At 50.6% G+C, this 27,914-nt stretch overlaps 2 protein-coding genes and 1 long non-coding RNA gene across 4 annotated transcripts; 1 reads left to right on the top strand and 2 right to left on the bottom strand.

Moving 5' to 3' along the window:
- Positions 1-575: 575 nt before the first annotated feature.
- LOC102533992 (keratin, type II cytoskeletal 73) lies at positions 576-11,988 on the bottom strand. Of its 2 annotated transcripts, none has more exons than XM_006203018.4 (9): positions 11,458-11,988; positions 10,028-10,242; positions 9,144-9,204; positions 8,421-8,516; positions 7,531-7,695; positions 4,800-4,925; positions 4,192-4,412; positions 3,127-3,161; positions 576-2,359 (listed from the first exon to the last, which is right to left on the bottom strand). In XM_006203018.4, exons 1-9 carry the CDS (start codon positions 11,902-11,904, stop codon positions 2,103-2,105), a joined length of 1,623 nt encoding a protein of 540 aa, XP_006203080.2. In that variant the 5' UTR covers positions 11,905-11,988; the 3' UTR covers positions 576-2,102. The 2 variants fall into 2 exon arrangements, with proteins under 2 accessions (XP_006203080.2, XP_072828853.1); XM_072972752.1 differs by having other exon boundaries at positions 576-2,356.
- LOC140700114 (uncharacterized) lies at positions 4,933-7,354 on the top strand. The gene is made up of 2 exons (XR_012078337.1): positions 4,933-6,714; positions 6,897-7,354. It is a non-coding gene; the product is annotated as an uncharacterized lncRNA (long non-coding RNA).
- A 7,389-nt stretch (positions 11,989-19,377) lies between the features above and the next one.
- KRT2 (keratin 2) lies at positions 19,378-27,155 on the bottom strand. The gene is made up of 9 exons (XM_006203019.4): positions 26,493-27,155; positions 25,279-25,493; positions 24,862-24,922; positions 23,936-24,031; positions 23,166-23,330; positions 22,724-22,849; positions 21,505-21,725; positions 20,360-20,394; positions 19,378-20,255 (listed from the first exon to the last, which is right to left on the bottom strand). Exons 1-9 carry the CDS (start codon positions 27,099-27,101, stop codon positions 19,795-19,797), a joined length of 1,989 nt encoding a protein of 662 aa, XP_006203081.4. The 5' UTR covers positions 27,102-27,155; the 3' UTR covers positions 19,378-19,794.
- Positions 27,156-27,914: the final 759 nt, after the last annotated feature.

Here is a 27,914-nt window from a genome sequence, read left to right as displayed (position 1 = left end):
CTACAGCGTGAAACCCCAGCTCCTTAGCAGACTTGAAAGGGCTTCTCTGATGTGGCTGTGCCTGCCTCCCCAGCACCAGGGGCCGCTGCCCCCTCCCTCTCCACCTGCTGAAACTCCTCAGCCTGTCCTTCCCCGTCCAGCAACCACGAGCTAATTTCACCATGCTAGTGCCTCTGGCTACCATGCCTACTCCCTCCTCTGTGCCGCCTCTGTATTTTCTTGTGTTGCCAATATCTTATCTGTGTTATAGTTACATTTTTATGGTTACATTTCCATCAAGAGCATGGACCAGTTTATAGATCACTATGTCCCCAGTGCTAACTCATACCAGCCACACGATAGAGACTTACTAAATATTCCTTGAATGGATCACAATTTTTTTAGTGGTCCCAAGAGTGTCCTCCTTGAGATTAGTTATTCTGCCAGCCAGTTCTCCTTTAGGCAATAAATAAACTGCATATCATTTATAAGATGGTTTCTTTAAAGTTTAGATTTTGTGAACTGCTTTAACAGCAACCAAACACCTCTTTCAGTGAGCTAATTACATTTTTGAACCAAAAAGACTGAAGACAAGATTCCATTTCCACTAACATTTATTAGGCGTGAACTTTTTACCAGGAATTGCACAAAACAACCCGGGGGTGTAATTCTGCTTATTTTATAGCTGGAAAAACAAATGAGGGTCAAAAAGATTGAGAGCTTCGCTCATGATCATCACTTAGTCACAGGGACTGAATCTGAATTCAAGTCTATTGACTTGAACTCTCAGATTCTCTCTGGACCCACAGTGACCCTGCTCTGATGCACCTGGGAACCCCAGCATGAATGTGCGCTGGCCTCTCACTTTGTCTGTCTCCTGTCCCATCCTGACAACATCCTCATGGCCTGGGGACCTATGGCAAATCTCTGAGCACAGAGTGTTTTGGAAACCGAGTGGTGTGAAACAGAGATGGCCCCCTGCTTAAACACGACTCATACACACGTACACAGACAATCCCATCCATTCTCAACACGGTGACACGTCACCAAGGACCAAGAGAACATGGGTCATTACTTTAAAGAGAATCTACCCTTGGCTTTTCCCCAGGAAACAAGGGAGAGCCATGACCAGAGTCCCAGGCTTTCTGGAAGTGGCCTTTTGCTGCCTCTTGAGTTTTAAATCTTGCCACAAGACAGGTGTTGGCTCCCTCCCTCTGCTGGTCATCTGAATGTTCTTAAGGGTGCCCACTCACTGGAGCACTGACCTGAGAAAAGCACGACCTAGAAGGTGCTTCTGCTGGGGATGGGGGACAGAGATGAATCCTGCGTGTCACCAAATCCAGTATTGGTGATGGTGGGGCCTGCTGTCCATGCAAGGATCTCTTGTAGTCAGATCAAAAGATGCTTTGGGACTCTGGAAGACACTGGACCTTCAAAGCCCCGTGTTCCAAGCTGCTGACCTCTACATACAGAAGAGGTGTGGTCTGAGACAAGGATTCCTTTGAAGAGAGAAGCAGCCCGGGCCTGCATGAGTTGTACGGATTTTTTGGTGAGATGGGGAAGCAGGGAAGAGAAGCTTGAACGTGGACCAGAACTCACATACTGAGCACAAATCCCTTCGTTGATGGGACCAGCGGGCAGGGGTACTCCCAGCCGGACAGTCCGCGGGGACCAGGCCAGGTACAGTGACAACCAGAGCTGATGTGGCTCTAACAGGAGACGGTCCTTGCAGGTCTATCCGTGGACCTGCAGTCTCGTGGGGCACATGGCCCAACAACTACCTAAGCCAGGGCATGGAAGGAGCAGCGGAGCAACTAGGATTGCCCTTCAAAGAAAACCTTCCTCGGCAAGGGGGCATGCCGTCCAGAGAAAGGGTCGGCTCTCTGTCCTTGGCAACGCTTCAGGAAGGGGAGGCTGGGTTAAGAGAGGTCCCTTGGGATGGAGGCAGAAGAAGGGGCCAGCATCCTGATTCTAGATGAAGAAAGATTAAGGCAGGGAGTTGCAAAGAGAGGAAATGTCAGTGGCAAAGGAAAGCAAGATGACGGTAACATGCATGACAGGAATTTCCTGGACAAGAGGGTTCAGGAGAAACCAGAGCAAGGTGCCCAGACGACTGCTTCACTCTATCTCGTGGTTTTCTTGGTGGGTGAGCTCAGAGCTGGGGTCTTTCCTGGTGGGTCCTTAAATTCATTTGCACTCAGCAGCCTGCTTCTGGCCTCCCCACGGGGGCTGCAGTTCCCACTGCCAGTGACACAGCCTGCAGGTGGGATGCCACAGCCCCCACCGACAGAGCTGGGCCAGTAGCCATAGGCGCCGGCGCCGCTGTTCCCAAAGCCGGCTCCTGCGCCCGCGGTCCCAGCCGTGGAGCTGCTGATGACTGCTGTGGAGGATGGGGGTAGGAAGGATAAGTGCGTGTCCCAGGTCAGGGGTGACCCGAAGTCCTCTCCAGCCTCCCAGCCTCAACTAGCTTAAATGCCTCCCTCTTAACACTCACCATCAACTGTGGTCTTAGTGGCATGTGCTCAACTCCTGAGCTGCTCAAGCATCATCAGGAGAAACAGCCCAGATCCCATAGGACCCCGAAACCCAGAGCCTTCTCTTTGTTTGAACAAACAGGAGTAGCAACAGCTTCTCTCAAAGGACAGGTGATGCCCAACCATCATGTAAGCCGACAAGTCTGTCATTTAACTTAAGAATACTTTCTTAACTTTTTTCAAAGAATTTCCTGATTGCTTGACTCAGAGGAGGTTTTGCCAGCTTATCTTAGGAGACCAGTGGGGAAGCTCAAAACTGATTATGCAGTGAATCTGTGGATGGGTCTCTATCAGAGTCAGAAGGTACCGCTCTTCCTGCTCCCAGCTTCTGTCATGCAGGAAGGCCGGGGTGGGGCAGAAGAGAATGGGGAGAATCTCATCCTAGCATGGGTGAGATTTCCGGGAAGGGGTCAATGTGGAGTGTCAGAATGCGATGCGGAGCTGACTCCACAGAGGAAGAGGCAGCAGGTCTCATCAAAGGAGGCGATTACGGCAATGGTGCTCTGCCAGGCACAACCCAGGCTGTTCCATGGGGGTCTTGGTGGTAGAGGACCACTTACTTTGTGCTCATTAATGGGCTAAAAATATTCCTTCAGGGGTGTGAACTACTCACAGATGCTCACAGAATTGGTGTATTCTCCAGACATCCTGCATGGGGAGAAAAACACAGCTGCTTCTCTATCACGTGGCATCCAGGTTACCCTCAGCCCAGCCTGAAGTCATCAGCCAGCCTAGCTTGGCCTCCACAAGCCCTCAGCTGGCCAGGTGGCATGCACCGCGCCTGCGTGTCTCTGAGATCCTCTCTCTCCTTCCTCAGCCCGCTCCTCCCACTTCAGAGATGTACAAACTTGCAACCCCGGAGCCCCCAGCAGCAGCACCGCCTCCCGGGTGCCCTCCCACTGAGTTCCTCTTCAGCTCGCTGCTTCACCCCTGTGGGTCTACTGCCCGAATAAGTGCGCGTGTGGAAATATGAGCCTCAGGAGTTGCCACTAAGGAACTCACTGTACGATTTTAGGAGCAGTCACTTATATAAAACTGGGTTTTATTTATAAAATAGTTATTTATAAAATAGTTATTTATAAAATGGGTTAAAACAGGGGTTTTCAAATGTTAGTGCTTCATCTACCACCCTTCCTGGTATTGCTATGACCATGGACAACTCATCCTGTCATAAATTTAGTATTTTTCTTTGATTCTGCCTTTTGAAACAAAAATGATTTGGCTTAAAAGGAAGTTTTAGATCAGCGGGGTAAATAGAAACCAGTACTACCTGAACAAAAAAGACCAAAACAGTAGCAGTAAAAATAAATATAATAAAAATAAAACAATTAAAAAAAATTTTTGACTAGATATTGCTGTCTGCCTAGAGACTCTAAACCTAGGATCTGCTCTCTCTTTACTAAATAGGGATATTTGCAAGTGTCAGGGTAGTGTTAAAGACACAACAGCACCACACTGAAGCTTTCTCCCTATCATAGTCTGAAGACGGGAAGGAGAATTATAAAGGAGATCGCTCTCTCATTATTGGATGCCGGTTAAGACTATGTTTGTGGGTGACCTGAAAAGCATTTCCAGCCCCTCCAGCAGCCTGATCTCAACCTCCCATCTGGGAAATTAAGTCAGAGGATTCCTAAAGTCCTTCCAGCTCCAACATTCTAAGATCCCTTCCATCACCCACCGGCACTCCTCGCCCTCCAGCAGCTTGCGGTAGGTGGCAATCTCGATGTCCAGGGCCAGCTTGGTGCTCATCAGCTCCTGGTACTCGCGCAGCATCCGGGCCAGCTCCTCCTTGCCCTGGTGCAGGGCAGCCTCTAGCTCGTCCAGCTTGGCCCGGGCGTCTTTCAGGGCACAGTCGCCCCGCTGCTCAGCATCGGCAATGGCCGTCTCCAGGTTGGAGCACTGAGGGCAGGGAGGTACTTTCTCTCCCTGAGTTCTGAGGCACCCTGAGCCTCCCTTCACCCTACCAAGTTCTCACTGTGGTTGGACCCTCCCCCATCCTGCCCCACCTCCTAGGGCAAAGCCACATCCATGGCAATGGGGACTTGTCAGCCCGGGACTGGGAGGCTTGTCATTCTCAGCCACTTGGCTTTCCAGAAAGAGCCTTCCAATTGTTCCAGAATTCAGGTAGGAGCTAAGTGTGAGGGATGAGAGCAAGGCTTCCATTTGAGGAAGGGGTTCTGAGGCAGAGGATCCAGAGAAGGAGAAGGGCCTGGAGGAACGTGTGTGACTGACAGTGCTGACAACCCCTCCCTCGGGAGTGAGCTGGGAACTCCCAGAACCCCTCACCTGCTTCTTCACACTCTCGATCTCCGAGCGCAGCCTTTGGATGAGCCGAGTCAGCTCTGAGATCTCGTTCTTGGTGTATTTGAGGTCATCCCCATGCCGGCCAGCTGCCAGCTGCAGCTCCTGGAACTAGGGGAAGAGAGCAAAACAGGGAGCTGAGCTCACCAGCAGACTGTGTCTTTACCCAGGGAGTGTGGCAGAGGTGGGCAGGGGTCCCAGCTTCACCAGTCCTCTCAACAGCCTGCCACCCAACCATCTGTTCGTTGGATGTATTTATTTGCCTCAAACACAGTTGACCACACTGATGGTTAGATTTGGCCATTAGGACTATCGAAAAGTCCCATACTCTCCACGCTGCAACTTAATAATGTACAACTCCAATTATGATACTCCTCTGCCTATAGCCCTTCAAAGTCAAGGTCAAATTCAAACTCCTAGCCTGGCATCGACATACTTGGAGATCTGGCATCCACCAGCCTCTCCAGACGTACTTCTCACTTACCCTACCTGTCACCTCCTTGGCTCTCCACCCATGCCAAATAGTCCCAAGTTCCAGAAATTTCCCGTGTGCTCTCAAGTCTCTGAGTCTTTGCATGAGCCTCTCCTTCCAGCTGGACAACCCTTCCCCTTCACCCTCCCTTTTGCCCTAGCCAGCTCCAACTCGGCCAGTGCAGACTCATTTCCTCCAGAAGGCCTTCCTCAATCCCCAAGTTGGGTGTACTTCTGTGCCCATAGCCCCCAGCATACCAGTCCATAGGTCCTACCATACTGTACTGTGAGCACAGTTTCTGTGTCTTTCCCATCAAACCCAGAATGACTAAATAGCAGGGATCTCTTATTTTATTTCTGAATTCCCAGGACCTAGTACAGGGTCTGGCTGGTACTCAGAGTAGGTCTGATGAATGAATGAATGCATGCATGCATGCGTGCATGAAACAAAGAGGGAGCTGATGGGCTGCCCACCTGTATTTTCTGTGACTTCCTCCCTTCATAGCTCCGCTGAGCCCTAGGTTACTGGCAGTCTTGCTGAGCATGGAAACACATTGTGTGTGTGTGTGTGTGTGTGTGTGGCAGGGGGAGACTCCACTTTACCCCACCACCACCAGTCATGAATTTTGGATCATCTACTAGTTTGGGATTAGTCCTGCCTTTGATGTCATCCATTAAATAGTCAACAGAGAGCACAACACTTGCACCCCAGAACTGGGAAACAGAAAAAAACATAACATTCAGAACTTTGGCAGCTGTAACTGCCTGCCTGTCTTTGGGTGCTTGGCCTTATCAGTTGTCTCTTATCTGGCCCCAGGGTGGCCCTAGATTCAGGGTCCTTCTTAAAGATACCAAGTCCCCTGGAAGGTGGGGGGCTTCTCACTGTGCTCCTGTGTCTTATCTTTGCTGCTAGTCTTGGGCGGTTAACACTGTGCCAGGATAGGCGGCCTTTTCCCGCTTCTGGTCACACTGCCCCCATCTTTTACGGGCCAGAACAGAGGCACTGATTCCCCAGTTCTGATACCAGGCCATCTCCTCCTGAGGCAAATTGAGAGTAAACTCCTGCCATTCAGCTCCCAGCCCACCCCAAGCCCTTATCCTAAATGCGTCTTAACCAGAGCCATGGAATTGGCAGTCAGCCATGGAGATTCAGATCCAGCTCCATCACTTAGCAGCTCAATGGCCTTAGCAGGTTACTTAGACTCCTTGAGCCCCAGCTCCTCCATCTGTGTTCCCATCAAAAGGGGAATAACAACAACAACAAGCCCTCAGAACTCCGTCGCTAGGACGACACTGATGACCTTCTGCTCGGTGAGCGCTTGCCCCTGACGGGAGAAGCGCACGTGTGACTAACTTCAAGCAGCAACTGATCCCAAGTCATGTCTGTGCAGACCTGCCTAACGCTTCCAGAAGGACCCTGGAGTTAAACGTTAGTCATTAACAATCCAGAGGGGTAAGGCCACATGGCCACCTCCGATTCTGCTGGCAGCAGGAATGTAGAGGGATTTGGAAACTGGGGACTTGAGTTTGAACTTTTCTCAAGAAGCCCTGGCCTGAGTTGTCTCCTAGGCCTTGAAAGTCTCCCACCCTCCCTCCCTCCCGCCTCTGCAGGTCAAATCCTTCTGCTCCTAGGGTAGCAAGGAGGGACAAGATAAGGTCTCAAGAATATGGATTTCCCTTGAGAAGGATCCTGATAAACAGAAAGGACAATTAGGAAGCCGCCTTCTTGATCTGAGAAACCAAGTTATCTAAAGACTCATTTTCCCACCCACGACCCATTAGAGGAGTTAACATCTAAGAGACTCAAACTCCCCCATTCTCCTTGGAGTTGGACTTGAATGGAAAGGTAGGAGTTCCCTGGTCTCAGATCACACTGAAGAGACCCCATAATTTATTGTAATTAATGAGGGGGTTGAGATGCTGACTATCCATGTTTTCCTCCTTCCCAGACTCAGTTCAAAACTCTCTGCCTCCAAGGACGTTGTTCCTGACTTGCCCCACCTGGTCCTGGTTCCCTAACCTCTGTCTCACTAGCATTCATGATGCTATGACACGTTCATTTAGACTCAGCTGTGTGTGTCCTCTCATGACTGCGTGGTCTCAGTGGATCATAAGGTCAGAGCTGTCTCCTCCTCCAGTGCCTGGGACCACGCTGTGCTCTCAGAGAGCAAGGGGGCCATGGTGGATCATGGGATCGGACCAGAGACCCCAGAACACGTGACTCTGGGGAGGCGTGCTGCCCCACCTTGGTCTGGTACAGCGCCTCAGCCTCAGCTTTGCTCCTCAGGGCGATCTCCTCGTACTGGGCACGGACCTCGGAGATGATGCTGTCCAGGTCCAGGTCCCGGTTGTTGTCCATGGACAGGATTACAGATGTGTCGCTGATGTGGGACTGGATCTGAGCGATCTCCTGCAGGGGAAACAAGGAAGCCTGAAATGCCTTTTGTGAGCAGAGGAAGGTACCAAGGTGATGGACCTGCCCCGGCAGGGGTGCTCCTAGACCCTCCCAAACAGATGCAAGCTGTACCCCCCAAAACTTACAAAGATGGAGCCCACCAGTCCAGAGGTTCCAACAGCACATCTGAAAACTGCTGGATGGGTTTGAAAAAGCCCAAGATGGTAAAAACCCCTGTGTCTGTCACCTGAGACAGGTTAGAAGAGGAAAAGGCAGAGGGGAAACAGCTCGGCCACCACACAGGAGACGCTAAGGACCTGGGAGCTCATGGAAGCTTGGCCAACAGACAAATGGTCATAGACATGGTGGAAAGGGTGTGAGGACTTCCCACATCCATCCCTGGGGATGCATACTTAAGACCTGAGGAAGTACCCCAGGCAGCAGAGGGAAGATAGGAAGAAATGAGAATGCGCTTGGCTGAAGATCAGTGGGAGCCCCTTAGGGTCCCATGGCTTCCAGAAATATGTGAGACTGGGAGATCTGGAGGCCAGGCTGGGACTGATGGCACACGTCAGTTGGAGGTATCAGGTTAAATGTCATTCTTGCTTTGATCTACAGAGCTCCCAGCCTCCAAATGTTGGGGATTCTCTGCACTCTTAAATTTCCTGATAAGTAACCGCTCATTGCCATGTCTGTCCTTTCACAAGGCAGAGCTGGGAGCGGGGTTGGGGGACACTTACCCCCTCATACAGGCACTTAAAGAACTTGATTTCTCTGTCCAGAGCGTCCACCTTGGCCTGCAGCTCCACCTTGCTCATGTAAGCTGCATCCACGTCCTAAGGGACCCCAGAGACCCCCTGACGTCACCCTTCTTCAAGCCCAGACAGGGCTTTCCAAGAACTTGGCACCCCGGCACTCAGCTCTGTGGCTGGCTGCCCCAGGGAGTGGAGTCAAGGCCCGACAGGCAGGAACCTAACTTCCACCCAGGACTCACTGCGAGACTTTGAGCAAGACCCTCATGCCCCTGGAACGCCTTCTGCCCCATCCAAGGATGGAATCCTTTTACTGTCTCTATTTTCAAAGATACAGAAAAAAGCCCTATCCCCGACATGGTTGATCAGTCAGAGCCAAGGGCAATTTGCCAAAGACAGGCTGAGTTGGAGGGGGAACCCGGCAGCCCGTCTCAAAGCATGTCCTGTTCTCCAATCCACCCTGGGCATGGCCCGGGGAGGGACCATCCACACCTGCACTTCTGCCCATTTACACAAAACACGGGACAGACAAAGCGATGTGTGCTAGATAAACACCAAGGTGTCCCAAGATGTCCCCAAGCTGCAAATCCCCCCCACCTTCTTCTGGAACTTCGGCTCCAGGCCCTTCTGTAGGGAGCACAGGCCCCAGTCTCCCCGCGCCCCCCACACTCCACTCCCTGGGAGACCGAGGGGCATGCACCCTCTCCTCACCTTCTTAAGCACCACAAATTCATTCTCAGCAGCCGTGCGCTTGTTTATTTCCTCCTCATACCTGCAGGAAACATCAGAGGGAAGAGTGTGCGTGTGTGTGTGTCCTCATGTGAAAGGACTACCGAGATGTCCAAGTTATACACCTTTTGACAGATATTATTCTACATCTTTGCAGCTCTGCCCAACTCACTAGGAATATATGGCCAGCATTGTGGGTGGGGTAGGAAGTAACGCCCTTCCGGGCCAAGTGACCGATGGTTTGGCTCTAGCTTTCCTCTGGAGCCTAAAGAGTGAATAGGTTCTTCCTCCTCCCACTCAGTGTCCAAATCCCAGGCACACGCCACTGCCCCTCTCAGCCACCATTCTTGTGTCACCTGGCTGCCTGACACCGCTACCAGTAACCCCACCCACCTCCCCAAGCATTAGTCCCGAGGAAGCTGGGCGGACTGTCCCCTGGGACAGGCAGAGGAGCATGGCCCAAATGTCCAGGGCCTGAGGGAGACGAGGAAGCCCAGCAGAAATTCCATCTCCCTGCCCTGCCTGGGGGGGTTCCTTGGACCTTGGGGGCAACCTGATGAGCTTAAGACCCAAGCGGCTGTGGGGTACTCACCCTTGGAATCTCGCTATTGGGAAGCAGGAGGGAGTGGGCCAAGGAGGCGGCCGCCCACCAGGACAGCCCCACCACTGCCCAAGAGGCTGGCTGCCCACTGCCCAGCCCTCCTGGCCACCGAGAGAAGGGCCTCATCTTGCCCGGGCAGAGGAGCTCAGGACAGATCACTCCCACCTGAGCTCAGTGCCCCGACGTCAGAGGCAGACATTGCAGTGTCTGCGGGGAAAGCCCAGTCCCGGGAAGCTGTCGGCCTGGGCCCAGGGTCTCCGTTCACCTCTTCTTGTAGTCCTCCACCACGTCCCGCATGCTCCTCAGCTCCGAGTCCAGCCTCACCCTGTCCCCGGACAGCGCCTCCAGCTGCTTCCGCAGGTTGCCGATGTAGCCCTCGAGGATGGGCTCCAGGTGGTTCTTGCAGTTGTTCAGGTCCAGCTGCTGCAGCAGCTCCCACTTGGTCTCCAGTACCTGGTTCTGCTGCTCCAGGAACCGCACCTGGAACCCCAATCAACAGACAGTTAATGGTGAGAGGCCGTAGGGTTTCCTTTCCTGGACGGTGGCTGTGTTCTCTGATGCTCCATAAGCTTCATCCTTCAGAAAATGGCACTTGTACCCCTCCCCACCTGGGCCCTTCGTCCAACCGAGGTTCTCTTTTGGGGGGCAGGAGTGGCCTCAGGAGGGGGCCTCACCATCTTCCTTTCCCTCTAGTCAAGATCTGTTCCCTGTGCACCTGTCCTCACCTGCCTGGACTAGTGCTGATGGTCAGCCTGGACCCCCTCTGTGGGGTGAGTCCTTAGACACGTAAGCTGGCCCGTACTGGTTCTTGTGCACCTTGACTCCCGGCCTGGTGGCCCGGCCTGTGCTCTGCCTGCTCTCCATCTCCCCAGTCATGGCCTCTCCCAGCCCAGCCAGAGGCAGGTGCTCAGCTGATCTGGAGTCTTGGGCCCTCCTGTGTGGCTTTTATGTCCAGTTCTCTGTGAACTCAGAGCATTTCCCCAAGGGGAGAAGCAGCCTTCTCAAGTTACGTCTACAAGCATCATACTATTCCCTTGCTTAAAACCCCCTGATGGTTCCACCTGACCTACAGGGTCAAGTTCAAACTTCTTCTTGTGCTCTTCACAATATGCCACCGTTCACCCAACACCCAAACCCAAGGTCTCCCCAGTCTCCAGACAAGGCCTATTGTTCTTCATGTGACTGCTCTCTCTCCCCAGGTTGCCTTTCTCCACCTCCATCCTGCAAACTCCTACTCATGCCTCACCACCCTACCTCACCGTCACCCCTGATAAGTGTCCCCTGCTCGTCTAAGCTCTGGAAGTCTCCGCTTCCCAAAACCCTCCTACCCCTTTGTTCCTCAGTGGTTCTCAAGTGTGCATCAGCTTCACCTGGGGGCTTGTTAACACACAAGTCCTGGGCCCAACTCCCAGAGTTTGTGATTCAGTAGATACCAGGTGGGGTCTGAGAATGTGCATTTCTAACGAGTGCTCAGGTGATGCTGGCGCAGCCAGTTTGGGTACCACTTTGGAGAACCACTGCTCTAGGGCACCACTCATCCCCATCTGCCTCGCTATATAGTTTGGGGTGTATCATATGGGCTACAAGTCTGTTTTTCGACCAGAGTCTGAGCTGGTCTGGCTCCCATGAGAGGAGTGGCCAGGCTTTACGGCTTTGTAGATATCCTAGGGCTTAGCTTTCTCCAGAAAGTCCCACCTTGTCGATGAAGGAGGCGAACTTGTTGTTCAGTGCCTTGATCTGCTCCCGCTCCTGCGCACGAACTTTCTGGATCTTGGGGTCCAGTTCCACGTTGAGTGGGGCCAGGAGGCTCTTGTTGATGGTGACCTGATGGATGCCCCCTGGAGGGCACACAGTCGGGCACACAGGCCCCAGGGCCGCACTGCCAAACATGCTGCCAGCAAAGCCGCTGGCCCGGCCTCGGCTAAAACCATAAACCCCTTCCCGCCCACTGCCGCTGGCCATGTTGAAGGAGGTGATCCGGGCACCCCCCAGGCTGTACAGGCTCCGGCTTCCAAAGCCCCCGCCGAGCCCTTTGTGCATCGCTCGATAGGAGGACGAGCTGCCCCCTGAGAGCACAGCTGAGCAGCCACTGAAGCCCCCCTTGGCAGCAGCTCCCGACTTGCAGGTGAATTGGCGGCTCATGCTGGGGAGGCCAGAGAGCTGGAAAGAGCAGCTAACCCTTAGATGAGATGCAGTTCACCAGCCTGTGGTCTCAGGCGGGAGACCTGAGCTTTATAGGGCTCAGGAGGGAGACACTGCCCTAATTTGTGGGTTTAGTTTGCCTGCAAGCAAGAAATCATTTTCTCCCAACAAAATCAGAGACATCGGGTAAATAACTTGAAATCCCCCAAAGTGCAGGGTTTGCAAGCCTTGCTCCTGTAATTTGAGTCTTATCTAATTAACATGGGGTAATTAGGCTGACCAAATTATCCCTAGAAAGATCTTGGCTGTGAGGCTTCTCACAGCCTCAACTGCCTCTCGCCAGGGCTTTGGCAGGGGGTACTGGACTGCGGGGGTGCAGAGGGGAGACCTTTAATTGACAGCATCATCTGTGAGAGATCTCACAACTGTACCAGCATCAGATGGGCTGCTCCAGGGACCCTGGCTGAACTGCTTTTATGTGGCTAGGAAGAGACTCCGCAATCTGGCTTCCCAGGGTTCCTGGAGACAGTTCTCAAGGCCGGCCAAGGCCCTGGGCAACGAGCCCACTAGGAATCCACGCCCAGCCCTCTGGCTGCAGGCCCCTGCTGTGCCCTCCCAGGCTCGTCTCCTGCCCCTCTGGGCCAGCCAGGCTGCCCTGCATGCCTTCACCTTCATGCACTGACTTTGTCCCTGTACCCTCCCCTTGCCTCCACCCTTGACCTTGAAATATTGGAATTGTCACCATTCATGGTGGCTGACACTGGTGCAGGGCTTTCCAGCATTAAAAGAGCTCCTCAGACACAGAAGCTCATTTAACCTACTTGACCTGGAAAGGAGATGTGAGGATCCACCTTTCACAAATGGGAAAACGAAGGCTCAGATGGTTGAGGACAACAAACATTTCATAAGCCCTTCTTTGTATGAATCCCACGGGATGCAAACGTCCAACAAACAAAACGCAGTCCCCAGCCTTGCAGACCTATTTGACTGATCTTCTGATCCCACATTCAGAGCTCTGCAGGCCTTATATATTGTCCAGCCAGCCAGCCAGCCATCCACATACTTGTTCATTCATCCATCCATTCATTTAACACACTTATGTTGAGGGCTGACTCTGTCCAAGGTACTGTAATAGGCTCTGGGGTCATGAATTAATAAGACAGAAGCCTAGGTCACAATTCTAGAGAGGAGGACAAACATTTGAATTCTATGAGACCCTTGATGTTACCAAAGTATGTGACCAAGAGTTTCACAATTCCCAAATCCCAAACATATGCAGAATGTAATTTCCTCCATATAATGTTCAATTTACCAATCTCTTGTTTCCATTTCTGTGCAGAGATTTTGACCTTATTCTGTATTATGATGTTTCTACTGCTATTATAACAAGCAATTGCCAAATTCAACCTCCCTTTCTTTTTTATACAAAACAGCTATTTTCTAGGTAAGAAGAACTATTTTCTTAGATGGTCTCAATTTCACTATAGCAGCATGGTACTTGGCAATCCTTTTGGTCTTTTCTCACTAGACACAAGGCTTTATCCTTTTGCAATTTCTTCATACAGCACAGTGAGTGAGGCAAGGCAGTGCTGTGATGAGGATGCTGAGTGTCCCAGCCAGGATCCCTCCCTAATTGGCCCCTTTCCACACGTCAGCATCAGGATGAACGTGATCCAGACCCGTGTCTCAGCAAAACTGCAAACTGCTGTTACATGCCCTGAGCTCACTCCCTAAGGGCTGAAAGCAAGTGTTCGCACTCTGAATGCCAGCTCTGCAGTGCAGTGCGTGAGTGCAGCCAGCCCCTCGCCCCACATGGGCCTTGCTTCCCCTCTCCCACCCTGGCCTTCCCTCATTGGGAACCTGCCACAGAGGCCCCCCCCCAGGGACTCTTCTCTGTCTCATCTCAATCCAGCCACTCCTCTCTGGCCAGCCTCCCCAAATTGTACCAATTGTCTGCTCTAATTCCATGTCTCTGCCTGTATCCCAGGTGTGTGCCAACCCTCCCAAACTGCCAGAAAGTTTCCTGAGGACAAGACCCTAATCCTGTCCTCCCCAAGTCCTCTTTACCTTCCACCCAGAATCAGTGGTGAAGGATCCTCAGAAAGTCATTCCCTCTAAGGACAGGCTCCTTAGCACCTACCTTAAACTCTCCTTAGCGGGTTTTCAAACAGTGGGCCCCTTACATCTCATACCCTGTCACTGCCCTTACCAGGGGAAGTTCAATGCCTGCTGAACCCTCATCTAATCTTCACACAATGACTCAGTCAGCCCCGTTTCCCACAGAGGGGCAGTTCTGCCATTAGCTTCTGCCTAGGTCTCTAGGGCAGGTATCTCTGATGAGTCAGCACAAAGGAGGCAGAAAATCAACCCCCATCAGCCTCAGGAGCAATAAAATCATGTTTTAAAAGAATATTTAGTATTTCTCATCCAAGAAAATAGAATAGACATATTTTTTTCTGACACAGCTCTAGCAGAAGAAATGGTGTAAACATCATTCTTCCACTTACAACAAATAAAAACCTGGATATTATATATAAAACAAATGTAGGAAAACTCTTAAAGGACAAGAGAAGAAGGTATGCCAGCTAGGGACCTCAGGAGCCAAAGGAAGACGTGGTAGTGGGTTCTCTGGGTTTTCTATTTGTTTCTTGTATTTCAGACTTGGAACAGAAGAAAGTGACAACCTAGAAGAAGAGGGCACAGATGTTTTTTTAAAGCCCTAACAGAAGCCTAATCTCTCTAGCCAAAGCGCCAGGGATGGGGCAGCCTAGCAAGACAGAAAACTTACAGAGAGTAACCACTCTACTCCAACCAAACACCACAAAATACACTGCAGCCCCTCCCCGTCGCCCTCCAGCTAAAGCAGAGCAAGAATCCTGGACTCTGTACCCATCAGGCTATAAGGTACCCCAACTGCCCCTTTCCCCTGGCATCTGGGGATGTCAGGGAAGGCCAAGGTGGGAGCCGGGACTTTCACCCCCACCAGACAGGAACAAGTCCCAGATCCATCAGTGATGGCAGTGATGGCAGTGATGGCAGACACCAGGTAGGGAACCTAGGCTTCACATTCCACCTGGCAGTAATGGGGTGGCACTATTCCCTTTTCCCCTGCTAGGGTAATGTCAGAGAAGGCAACAAAAATAAGACCCAAAGACCCAAGTTCTGACCAGAAATCACTTGTCATAACAAGAACAAAGAAGATCTCAAAGTCAATGAAAAGAGATAACCAATAGATGCCAGAAAACACCTTATCTGAGAGATTTGGGGGTATAATCGCACATGCTTCATATTACCTTGGTCAGCAGATAGTTGATAAATAATAATTAAAAAACCCTGCTAACTCAGCAGTAATCATCTGAAGTACTGTTCCAAAGTAGACAGCATGATTTATTTTCTTGCCATTTTCAGCTTCAAGGGAGTCAAACCCATGAACTTGGAGCCAGCTGCCGACTCCAGGAGATATGTAAGGGGAGCCCTCTGCACCCCAGCAGGGAAACATTGAGACACCTTCTTCCCACCTTCTCAGTGTCACTCAGTCCCCTGAGTCACCATGAGCAGACAGAGCTATGCCTGGAGGTACCAGAGCAAAAGCTTCAGCAGCTTCAGCGGCTTCAGCAATGGCTCAGCTGTATTGCCGGGAGGGGCAGGAAGCTTGCTGTTGATCTGCAAGAGCAGCAACCACTGCCAAGTGCAAAAGCAAAGCTCCACTTCTACTTTAGTCCTGAAGTATGGACAGGCGCACACTTTTCCATTAGCACTATCAATTCTCAGTCATCCACGTTGATGGTCATCACCCCGGGAACCTGCAAACATGGTTTATCAAAAACTTGTTTTGATTTGCTTTTCTAAAGCCCCATTTGACTCATTCTGGGGCATCCAGTCCTCCGGAAGATTCACAGACCCTGGGTGCTCAACCAAGGTGGGAGGGGAGAGGAAGATCTGCAGGGACCTGGAGGAGGCAGGCATGCCTGCCTGGCCCCACCTCATCCCCTGGGAAAGCCAGTGTGGATCGTCCACCTGGAGATAACATGAGATCTGAGTTCATGGGTCTCCCCTTCTCCAGAGATGAGGATAAAAATATAAGAGAAGCAAATACATCTTAGAACCACAGTCCAGGTGGAGTTCAGTTTGAAATAAAGGTCCAGTGAGAACTGCCAGGCTAGAAGGGGTGTGAATAGAGCCCTGGGTCCCCACTGTCTATGGAGAAGATCTTGTATCCTAGGTTTCCTTTTAAAGACTTGCCTACTTTTCCGTCACCCACCTTGATCTTCCCCATCTCTGCCATACTTTCTAATACACTTATGGGAAATTCATTCTGTTTGGGAACTTTATACACTAACCAGATTTTCATCCCTAATCACTGCTCTGCAACACACTCATATCCACATACGCACATGCTCACCCTCTGTTCTCTCCCTGCTCTGTCACCTGTGCCAATGAGATGGCATGTTATTTCTATTTGGCTTTAGAAGGTGAGCAAAAGTGACCCTTATTTTCCCTCTTTATGGGAAAGCTTAGCTTTTGTTTGTAAAATAATTAATGTCAGGTCCTCAAGCCTTGCTTGGCAGTCAAGTTGGTGTCATTATCACCTAATTAAGGGGTAATTGTGTTGTTATCATTATTGTTATGAAGATTATTATCAGGTCAATTGCCAGAGGGTGTGTAGTGGGACTAGGAAGAAATACAAATTATCAACAGGCACATGAAAAAATGCTCAACATCACTAATTATCAGAGAAATGCAAATCAAAGCTACAATGAGGTATCACTTTACACCTGCCACAATGGCTATCAAAAGTCCACAAATGACAAATGCTGGAGAGGCTGTGGAGAAAAGGGAACCCTCCTACACTGCTGGTGGGAATACAGTTTGGTGCAGCTACTGTGGAAAACAGTATGGAGAGTCCTCAAAAGACTAGGAATAGACTTACCATATGACCCAGGAATCCCGCTCCTGGGCACATATCCAGAAGGAACCCTACTTCAAAATGACACCTGCACCCCAATGTTCATAGCAGCACTATTTACAATACCCAAGACATGGAAACAGCCTAAATGTCCATTGACAGATGATTGAATAGAGAAGATGTGGTATATTTATACAATGGAATACTATTCAGCCATAAAAAACAACATAACGCCATTTGCAGCAACATGGATGTCCCTGGAGAATGTCATTCTAAGTGAAGTGAGTCAGAAAGAGAAAGAAAAATGCCATATGAGATCACTCATATGTGGAATCTAAAAAAAAAAAAAAAAAGAACATAAATACAAAACAGAAACAGACTCATAGACATAGAAAACAAACTTGTGGTTGCCAAGGGGGAGGGGGATGGGAAGGGACAGACTGGGAGTTCGAAATTTGTAGATACTGACAGGCATATGCAGAATAGATAAACAAGATTATACTGTATAGCACAGGGAAATATTTACAAGATCTTGTGGTAGCTCACAGAGAAAAAGAATGCAACAATGAATACAGGTATGCTCATGTATAACTGAAAAATTGTGCTCTACACTGGAAATTGACACAACATTGTAAACTGACTATAACTCAGTAAAAAAATATTCAACATTAAATAAAGAAGTAAATAAAATGACTAAAGCTAAATAATTTAGAAAAATGCATTCAAAATATTATATATATATGTGTGTGTGTGTGTGTGTGTGTATGTTAATGCTAGTTATTTCCTGTAATGGCTAGTTTTTCAATTTTTCAACTATTTTTCCAAGTTTGAGATAATGAGCAAGTATTATTTTTATAATAGAAGCAGTCAAGCCCTGTGAGACTCCAAACCCCACCGCAGGGAAGCGAAGCAGCCTTTCCTTTAGAAAACACTCCGGCAGGCCAGGGACCCTGATCTCTTCCTTTGGTCACACCATAACTATGACAGCAGCTGTCTGAGGGAACATTCTGGACCCAGGCTCCACCCATGACTTTTCACTCAGGCCAGGAAAAAGCAGGTTACTACACTGGCCAGTGGTCCCATCTCGGACCTTTAATTCTCCCCTTCCCCCTAAAGCTGCAGGCCTGGCAGAAGTCATTCCACACACCTGTGCACACTGGCAGGACTCAGCCACCTCGCCTGGTTGGTCTCCTCCTCTGGACCCCAGCCAGGAATCTGAGCTATCTCCCCTGCGCCATCATCCTGTACCCTCCTTGCTCAAAGCATGATTCCCCGCATCACCAACATCAGACTCATCTAGAAGCTTGTTTAAAATGCATATTTCTGGGCTCCACTCCAATCTTCTGTAGTGAAAACTCAGGGCAGAGGGGGTCATTGGAACCAGGAATGTGCATTTTAAATGAGCTCCCCTGGTGATTTTAAGGTACCGCCTTTACTCCGAGTAGCTCTTAATTATATACTGCCTTGTCTTGATAGCTATTTGTAAATATCTTACCTGTTCCCTAACTGGACTGTAAGCTCCTGGCAGGATGCAGTCTCTTGTAAGTGTTGGTACCCCCAAAACAGCCAAATGCAGTACTGTCCAACAGACATTTGCTGAACTCAAATGAAATAGGATGAAAATATCATGGAGCTTCAGGTGCTCACACCCATCCACACCCAGTGCTTCTAAGCCTCTCTCCTGACTCTGTGTCCCAGACCCCCCATTAGGTGGGGAGGCTTAATAAAGGAGCCTGGCTGACCTAGCAGCACAGACAGCACTCTTTTTATCAGAGCTGGAGGGATCTGTAGAGATTCTCTCTTTTCATCTCCTTTAACTGGTGCAAAACTTGAGCCTTGGGAGGAAGAATGACTCATCCAGTGCCCAACAATTCCTCCAAGATGAAGATCAGCATTCAAGTCTCTCAACTCCTATGCAAGGCCTTCCCCACATCACAGCAAGTAGAAGAAACATGAACATTCCATTCAAGAGGGCTTCCTGGAGCAGGCAAGCTAAAGACTCATTTGAGTTGACAGGGAAGAAAGAGTATGGTGCAGAGAAGGAAAGAGGCTTCCAAGGCAGCTCAGAGCTGCAGACAGCCTGGATGGGAGCTCAGGGGCTTCCACTGGTTCACCCTGAGGAGAAGGAGCCTCAGATCAGAGCTCCTGTGAGAAGGGGAGGGGGGCAGTCTGTGGGAAAATGCTTAAGAAGAGTGGCTTTTTCTGGAAAAGAGAATTTTCTACAAGTTCCCCTGTCGATTTCTTATCAATATCACAGTCCCCAGGTCTGGCGAATACTTTTCAAGAACACCACACCCATCTCTTGACTCCAGAGCTAGCCCCTGCTCGCCTCTGTTCTTAAAGACTTCCAGAAGAAAACACCCTTGGCTTCTCTGGGCCACATTGCCCCTGGGTGGCATGTTCCTCCTCCAGGAAGCCTCCCCTCCCCATCCTTTCCAAAGCTCTCCATTTTCTGGTGTCTTAAGTTAGATAGCAATGAGTTGCAGCTCCTGGTTACCCACCTCTGCCAAGGTTTGACATTAAACACACACCACATGCTGTGAATTGCAAATGAAGTTTATTGCACAGACACCAAGACCACAGCACTTTAGACACTGAGCCAACAAGAGGGCTATGTACACAGAAACACATTTCCCTGGGGGCACTGCCAGGGGAAAGGTGCAGGCTTCGAGATGGGGTCCTCAATGGAATATTGGTTGGAAAAAGGACCGCCCAATGGGCAATGCAAGAAGGGGCCAGGAATGGGGGCACAGCTGGAAGCACACACCTAACAATGTGTGACTCTTCCCTCGGGGACTGAGGGTGTCACTGGCTCCAGCTAACTGGTTTGGAGAGAAAATATTTCAGAAACTGTATGTGGGCATCCCTCTCCCCCAAAAGATACCATCAGAGGTGAATGACCAGATTTGACTTCCTGTCAATCAGATGGACAGAGACAGTAATCTACATTCTGGAGTGGGAGAGTCAAGGGCAGGACTCCATCTTTATCTAAAAGAGAAGGTCACGCTGGAACCGTGACCTTCACCTGAGCCAGAACCACCCTTTACTGAGCTAGAACCTCCCCTTCCGGAGCTAAAGTCCGCTTTGGAGCCGCCCCCAGAGCCGTACCCTCCCCCAGAGCCAGAGCCCCCTATGGAGCCACCTCCAGAACTGTATCCTCCTCCAGAACCAGACCCTCCCCCAGAGCCAGAGACTCCTCTGGAGCCGCCTCCAGAGCTGTGTTTTCCTCCAGAACCATATCCTCCTCCAGAGCCATACCCGCCACCAGAGCCAGAGCCTCCTCCACCACTGCCTCTGGAGCTGGACCTTCGGCCTCCGGAGCCATAACTGCTGCTTCCAGAGCTGTATCCTCCTCCTCCAGAACCGGACCCTCTACCTCCAGCACCATGGCCTCCAAAACCAGCCCTGGACCCCACGTTCGAAGAGACGGTGCTGCTCGTGACAGCTGCAGAGAGAGATGCTGTTACGCGGCAGTTCTGACTGCCTCGGCCCCGCCTCCGCCCGCTGGACGCACCGCCCCCTCGGGCAGGACCACACCCCATCACTTACACACAGTCACACTGCTGCTGAGGTCTCCAGACATCCTGTCAGAGAGAGGGAGAGAATGTTAACTCCTGGCAGAGCGCTTAGGTATAGCCTACATGTTATTTTACAGCCTCCCTACGCACGTGCCTATCAGCCTCGAAACTCAGCCACCAGGGCCTTACACAGCTCCTTTTTCCTCTGCGTTGCCAGGTCACAGAGAGGGGGACGGGCTTCACGTTTCCACAAGACCTGGCATCCCAATCCAGCTCTCAATTTTTCTCTCTGATAAAAATGGTCAAAAGCAAATTCACTTCTGACCTGACAAGCCACAGTTTTATTTAAATCCATTTTAGGGAGTCTGATACTCAGAATCCAAGCCACAGCAGAAACTCTGAAGCAAGGCTACACTGTGAACATGCAATTCAGAGAGAACTGTGACTCTGTGCAACCTCCCTATCCCGCCCTCCTGCCCGACCCTCCTCGCTTCATCTGAAATCTTTCCCACTTCCTCTTGCAAGCTGGAGAGAGGAGGCCTGGCCTCGCCAACGGGTACCGAGCCACAGCCAGAGCAAAGCCCTCCGTCTCTGTCACACTGGCTTGCTGGTGGCCCTGGTAGCTTTTCCCTTCTAGTCCCTTCTGCGGGATTTAGTCACCAGGGATGCTGAGGGCACTGACAAAGGTCTCAGACCACAGAGGAGTGAAAGGCTCCCTTTGGAAGTTAGTGAATGGTTCCATTTGTCACTCCAGATACCTGCAAAGAACTAGATTGAGCACCTGCTCTGGGTGCACATGCCCCAGCCAGTCAGCTCCTTCCCACCCACAACCTCCCTATTCTGGGTCACAAAGCAGAGGGAGGAAAAGGCCACACACCCTGCAGACCCAGAGACTGTCTAGGACTGATCTGTGCAGATAGAAGTTGTTTTCTCTCTCAGAAAAGACCAAGATTAACTTACTGCTTAATTTAATTTAAAATTTCATCTGCCTTGTTAGTTGTTCCAAACTGAGAAGTCTACAGCTCTTAGTGTTACTTTGTGTTCTGAATCTCTGCTCGAGGAACACAGTGACGTCGGCTCTCAGCCATCAGACGGCTCTGCCCCAGCCCCGCTTTCCCTGCCTTTGCCTCCAGCCCTGGCTCCGGGAGAGGAAAGGGTGGACCCAGGGCCCCTCACCGGCACTCCTCGCCCTCCAGCAGCTTGCGGTAGGTGGCGATCTCCACGTCCAGGGCCAGCTTGGTGCTCAGCAGCTCCTGGTAGTCACGCAGCAGGTGGGCCAGGTCCTCCTTGTTCTTCTGCAGGGTGTCCTCCAGCTCAGACAGCTTGTTCTGGGCATCTTTGAGGGCATCCTCTCCCCTCTGCTCAGCATCTGCTATGGAGTCTTGCACATTCTTACACTAGGAGAGAAGGAGAAAAGGTTTCTGTTGGTGCAGAAAGTAGAGTCTATCTGGCAGAGGGGAAGAGGGAGCAGAGGTGTACAGGGTGTGAGAAGCCACAACCACTGGCCGTAAAAGTGTTGGGTCCCCTTGGAGTTAATGCAAGCCGCAAACAGCCTGCTGAGACTTGTTGCTGTCTCTGATCCCCTGTCTTCCCAAGTCATCTTTGACTGGACCCATACACCTTCTCCATAATGACCTCTGATCCTCATAACCCAGGACCAGAGTCATTATCCCACTTTACAGCTGCAGACGAAAACATGCAATGTGTGGCACTTCCCAGAACTTCTGTTCCTTGCGGAGTTGACTCTCTGCCCCACTCTCTGCCCCATTATCTCTTCCAAAGCTACTGTCCAATGTGGGAGGGTATAGCTCAGTGGTAAGGCGCATGCTTAGCACGCACGAGGTCCTGGGTTCAATCCCCAGTACCTCCATCAAATAAATAAACAAACAAACCCAATTATCCACCACCACCAAGAAAACCAACAAAACAAAACAAATCTTTTTTCATTTTTTAAAAAGCTAATGTCCAACCCCAGGCCAAGTGCCTGCAACCCTCACTGCCCCTGCGTCACACAGCTGGCTGGTGCTTAGGGCTTTTTCCAAGGACAAACGGGTATGAACAGGAAGCGATGCCTGCGATACACAGCAAGCCATGACCTCTAGCTTCATATATTATGTGTTATTGTTCCATTTCACCTGTGAAAGCAATCCAGAAGTCAAACACAGTTCTCTCCCTGCACTAATCCCCACTTAAGGATGCCTCTTAGACCACTCTAAAAATTGTTATAAATCTTAAATTATATTACACTTGAGGCGTTTGGGATTAGCACCTGCTAGATTCGATTTCTCAGTTCTCTCTCTCTCTCTTTCACACACACATCTATACCCAGCCTCCCACCCTACCCCGAGCCCCACTCAGCCAGGGGAGCCACCGGAGTTCCCGGGCCGCGCCCCACCTGCTTCTTCACTTGGGAGATCTCCCCTTGCAGCCTCTGGATCACACGGTTCAGCTCGCTGATCTCCATCTTGACCTCCTTCAGGCTGTCTCCGTGCTTCCCAGCAGTGATCTGCAGCTCCTCGTACTGTGCAGGGAGAGGACAGTGGCAGCTTGGGGGTAGCTTGGCAGGAGCCAAGAAAGTCTGATACTGTCCAGGGAGGGTCAGCCAAGCCGAAAGTCATGTCTGCTTCCTTAGGTGATGGGGAACCATCTCACACCCCGAAAAGGACTCTGCCATTTTCGACTGAGGGCATTTGGGGCACTGTGGACACTCCTTCTTGGGAATGATGCCCGATTTCCACTAGATAAAAACACCGCTAAGCTGATGGTACCCTTCTAGCCGGGGTGGAGCCCAGCTTGCTAGACGAAGCCGGGGCTCTCCCTGCCCTCCCAGAACTTGCCTTGCTGTGGTACAGCGCCTCAGCCTCAGCCTTACTCTTCTGGGCGATCTCTTCATACTGGCTCTTGACCTCGGAGATGATGCTGTCCAGGTTCAGGCTGCGGTTGTTGTCCATGGACAGGATGACATTGGTGTCCGTGACATTCTGTTGCAGCTGAGACAGCTCCTGCAACACACAAGAGGTCTGGCCATGGCATCCCTGCCCACAGTCAAAGGCAATTAAGGGAGATTCCCCTTCTCGCTGTTTGGAAAATACAGACTCTCGGACTAGTCGTGCACTGAGGGGGATTTAAAACAATACAGCTGCCATTTTTTAGGTCTCTGCCAGGTCGCACTGAGAATTATGGGGAGGACTCTGCATTTCTGAGCCTCCTAGTTAACAGCCTTCACCATTTATGCAGTTTTGATAAAGTGCCCCCAGGAAGAAGTCAGTCGATGGCAAATGCCTTAAATTGTACTTCCTGTTTCAGAAGTCACGTGTGTGCACTTGGGCAGGTAAATGGTAAATATATTACATTTTGACCTTTGAAGAATTTTGGACATAGGGATAGAAACAGGACAGGTCTCTTCCTAAGAGGAGCTGGAGAGAGAAGTTGTGACATCAGAGGAAAAAGTTTCTCTCCTCCAAGATCTACTCCACAGATGCTCCCTGTGGCCTGGAACCAGGGCAAGCTGAAGTCAGCCGTCAATGAATTCCACCCACCAACAGGGAGGGACTTCCTTTGGTGAGAAGGGTGGAAATAAGGATCTCTCTAGGAGCAGCCTCCTTACCGCATCAAAGAGGATTTTCAAGAAGTCAATCTCCTGGTTTATCATGTCCACCTTGACCTGCAGGTCCACCTTGTTCTTGTAGGCATTGTCCACGTCCTACAGGGGAGGTCAGGGGCCCTTGATGAATTTCATGCCCCCCACCCCTCATCTTGCAGCACTCTGTGTACGGGCCCTGCCCCCTCCCTGCCGCTCCTCCAGCCAGTCCCTGTTAGCTGCTCTCCAAAATCCCAGATAAGCCACATCCCCACAGGACCTCATTTGGCATGGAGTCTGCAGTGCACGTCTGCTGGGGGCTCCACGCCCACGTCACTGCTCACACTCCCCCGTCACTGCTCACACTCGCCCAAGACCATCAGAGCTCTGATGGGACCAAGCTTTGTCAAGCATTCTCTCCCTCTGGCTTGAGACGTGTTTTTCTACTAAGGAGTGCAATGGCCTCTGTGGCTTTTAACAGTCCTCAATTCTCCCACCCTGCCTGTCCATCCCACCTCTCCTGAATTCTCTGAATTTTACACCAAAGCCTCTGCAGGAACCAGGCTGAAAATCCACACTTTTGCCTTCTGGCTCAAACCTTGGTCGGCCCAACTGATAGCATCTTTAAACAGGCATTCTAAGGAAGTCCCATTCCCTTCTCAGCCCTTTAGAAGACGAATGAAGTGCTTTCTCTGTTTGCATCTTGCATGATTCAATATAGGCTTCGAGTCGGCTGTTGATAGGAAATGCTCTAGCAAATGTGCAGAACGTGTCCAGAAGCTTGACCTACAGAGATACCCTTATTCCAGGAGAACCAGCCATGGATGCACCTCACCCCTCTCCCTGGTTACTGCTGTTGTCATGCAGAGGTGTGCTCCGGCCTGTCTGTCTGAGCCCAGCGGGCTGCTGAAGCGCCCTCACTCCCACCTCGGCCATGACATTCTCTCACTCACCTTTTTAAGTTTCACAAAATCATTCTCAGCATCTGTGCGCTTGTTGATTTCATCCTCATACCTGTTGGGACACAGGGACGCAGCTGTTAGATTAGCTCTGGTTTGTTTACTTTTTTCTTTTCTTTTTCCTACTGGATTCACCCAAAAGACTCCATTCTCTGGGAATGTAAAACACTTTGGTTTAAACTGAAAGTATGATATCCCCAAATGAGGATGCTTTTCTATCATTGAAAACATGTAAAAAACATTATCTCTAAAGCCCTAACTGTCTTCCTCACAAACAACCAGCAAAGATACAGATGCTCCTCCCCTTCATCACCATAAATGCAACTGGAAGATGAGTGGTTTTCTGGGGCAACGACTGGACAGCTCAGATCAACATTTGTCTCCACGTAGAGTTTTTACTCTGCCACCTACTTCTTCTTAAAATCCTCGACAAGATCCTGCATGTTGTTCAGCTCTGAATCTTGTGATGTTCTTTCTGCAGAAAGCGTGTTCACGTAAGTCTGCAGTTTGCCAATGTACTCCTGAAAGAGGGGGTCCAGGCGGGTGGTACGGGTGCTGACGTCAATTTGTTGCAGCAGCTCCCATTTGGTCTGCAGCACCTGGTTCTGCTGCTCCAGGAACCTCACCTGCGGTGACCAGAGGGAAAGCGCGTGAGCTCTGGGTTGCCCCTCCCTTCAACAGGCCACACACGCCAGAGTCAGCTCTGGTCCTGCCTCGGGTGATGGAGACAACTATGTGGCTTCATCCTCACCAGCGGGAGGCCAGATCCTGCCAGACAGAGGTTCTGAGCTCTCTGCCTCCACACTTGGAAAGTTCAGTAGGCTCCTAGTGTGATGCCTGGTGCTCTCCACACAGAGAACTCTCCCCTACTTCACTGCCCACTATTTTGGTTCCAGCTGCTCCCAGCACTCCAGGCCATCTCCCTCCCGATTCTAGTTGAATTCCTGGCAAAGGTCCCATAAATTCTGGGGAAAACCAAAAGCCAGGCATCCACTGGCACCGCTCCTAAGGGTTATGAGTGTGAGAGCCCTGGAGGGCAGGGTTCCTTGACCTGGTTTTGAAGAGCCTTGTAAATCCCTTAGACAGGTTCCTCAGCCTTGAAATGGGAGAAAGCCTGTCACACTCCAAAGTGGCACCAATAAAGGCCTTATGAGTCACAAAACTGAGAACACTTCTCTTGAAGTCAGGAGTTGCGTTCATCCCCAAGTAGACACCTCAGGTTCAACTTCCCCGAATGTAATACAGCAGTCAGTTCTAGGGAAGGAAGGACGATCTCAGAAGATGTCTTACTAATCCCTTCCAAAACCTGCTATCACTTGGCCTAAACTAGTCCGTCTATTACTTGTCTATATCTGTTCTGTGATTTTCAGAATTTTCCATAAGTATTGTTTGTTTAGGCTGAAACAATAAAGCCAAAGGCACAAATAATCCCTGACTGCAGACTGTTATGAAAGATGTAGCCCACGAAGTCAGCATCTTTCCCACGTGGGTATTGGCAACTACTCAGGTCAGTATGACCACACCCATGGCTCCTAAAATAAAAAATCTCTGTCATTTGCTGTCCGATTAGCACTGAAAGTAGGGCAATCCTGAGCATCAGATGGAGTCAGCTTCTCGTGACTCACCTTGTCGATGAAGGAAGCAAATTTGTTGTTGAGAGTTTTGATCTGCTCCCGCTCCTGGGACTTCACATTATGTATTTCTGGGTCAACTTTCACGTTGAGAGGCTGCAGGAGGCTCTGGTTGATAGACACTTCGTGGATGCCTCCACCAGGGAATCCTCCAGGCCCAAAGCCACCAGGACCTCCAAAACCTCCAAAGCCACCACCACCTCCAAACCGGCCTCTACCACCTCCACCAAAACGGCTGCCTCCAAAGCCGCTGCCTCCTCCAAAGCCACTGCCTCCTCCAAAGCCACTGCCTCCTCCAAAGCCGATGCCACTTCCAAAGCCGATGCCACCTCCAAAGCCACCTCTTCTGCCACCAAATCCTCCAATGGAGCTAAAGCTTCTACCTCCTCCAGCCACACTAGCGGAGATGTACTTGGTCCCTCCAAGACCAGCAAGGCTCTGACTGCCAAAGCCGCCACCACCGTGCCGGCTCAAGCAGGAGAAGCTGGTGGCTGATCGCCGGCTCCCACCGGAGACCACAGCTGAACCACTGCTGAAGCCCCGGAATCCTCCTCCACCTCCTCCTCCTATTCCTCGAGATTTGCACGAGATCTGACAACTCATGATGCCTTTGCCCAGAGAGGAAAAGTGAAGTTTCCTGAGAAGCGTTAAGGCTGGAGACTCGATTCTGCTGTCAGGAGACTGACATGGTCCTCTTTTATATCCGCCAACTAGGTGTTGTGTGCATGGGTGTGAGCTCGCTTATTAATGGGTTTGGTCTGCCTGGAAGCTACTGCTGGTGATTATCAAGCAAATAGCCATTAAAAATCTACTAATCAGTTCCATCCCAGAACTTGCTTTGATTGCAAACTTCTGTTTATCTGGGCATCTGTCATGCAATTCGATTTTTGTAAAATCATCAAAAGAGGAGATTAGAACGTGAGTTTCTCAATCTGAAAAAGGAACTTCTACAGAATGCTGCTCCCTGCTCTGGACCAACCCAAGGGAGGCTAGCTACCACTCAGGCCTGGGGAGTCTCGCCACCCAGTTCAGCTGATGAAAGAGATGACGGGTTTAGAGACTGCCAGAGGCCCTCAATACCAGCCTTCAAGTTCCCCTTGCTTTTCCATCTGAGCCAGGAAGAGTTTCAACAAGTGATTTTGGAGAGCACAAATGTGATATGGGGAAATTCACATCCTCTTCCAGAAAGAAGCTGAACTAGGACGTTTCAAAAGAGTTGTCAGTTTGCAAACGATCTTGACTCTTTCCTTCCCACGCCACACCTGAATACACTGTAGCCAGTCAAAGAGCAGAGAATTTTCTTTCCTGTAACCAGAAGTCTTTAAAACCATCAGCTCTGCCACTCCAAGATCCAAGGGCATATTGCTCTGGCCAGCCAGTAATCATGTATTGCCCGATGGTCACATTAAATGATTA

This window comes from Vicugna pacos, chromosome 12 (genome assembly GCF_048564905.1).
Source record: "Vicugna pacos chromosome 12, VicPac4, whole genome shotgun sequence".
NCBI classification, from domain to species: Eukaryota; Metazoa; Chordata; class Mammalia; order Artiodactyla; family Camelidae; genus Vicugna; species Vicugna pacos.
The sequence above is the reverse complement of the archived record's forward strand: the minus strand, read 5'-3'. Positions and strand labels throughout refer to the sequence as shown.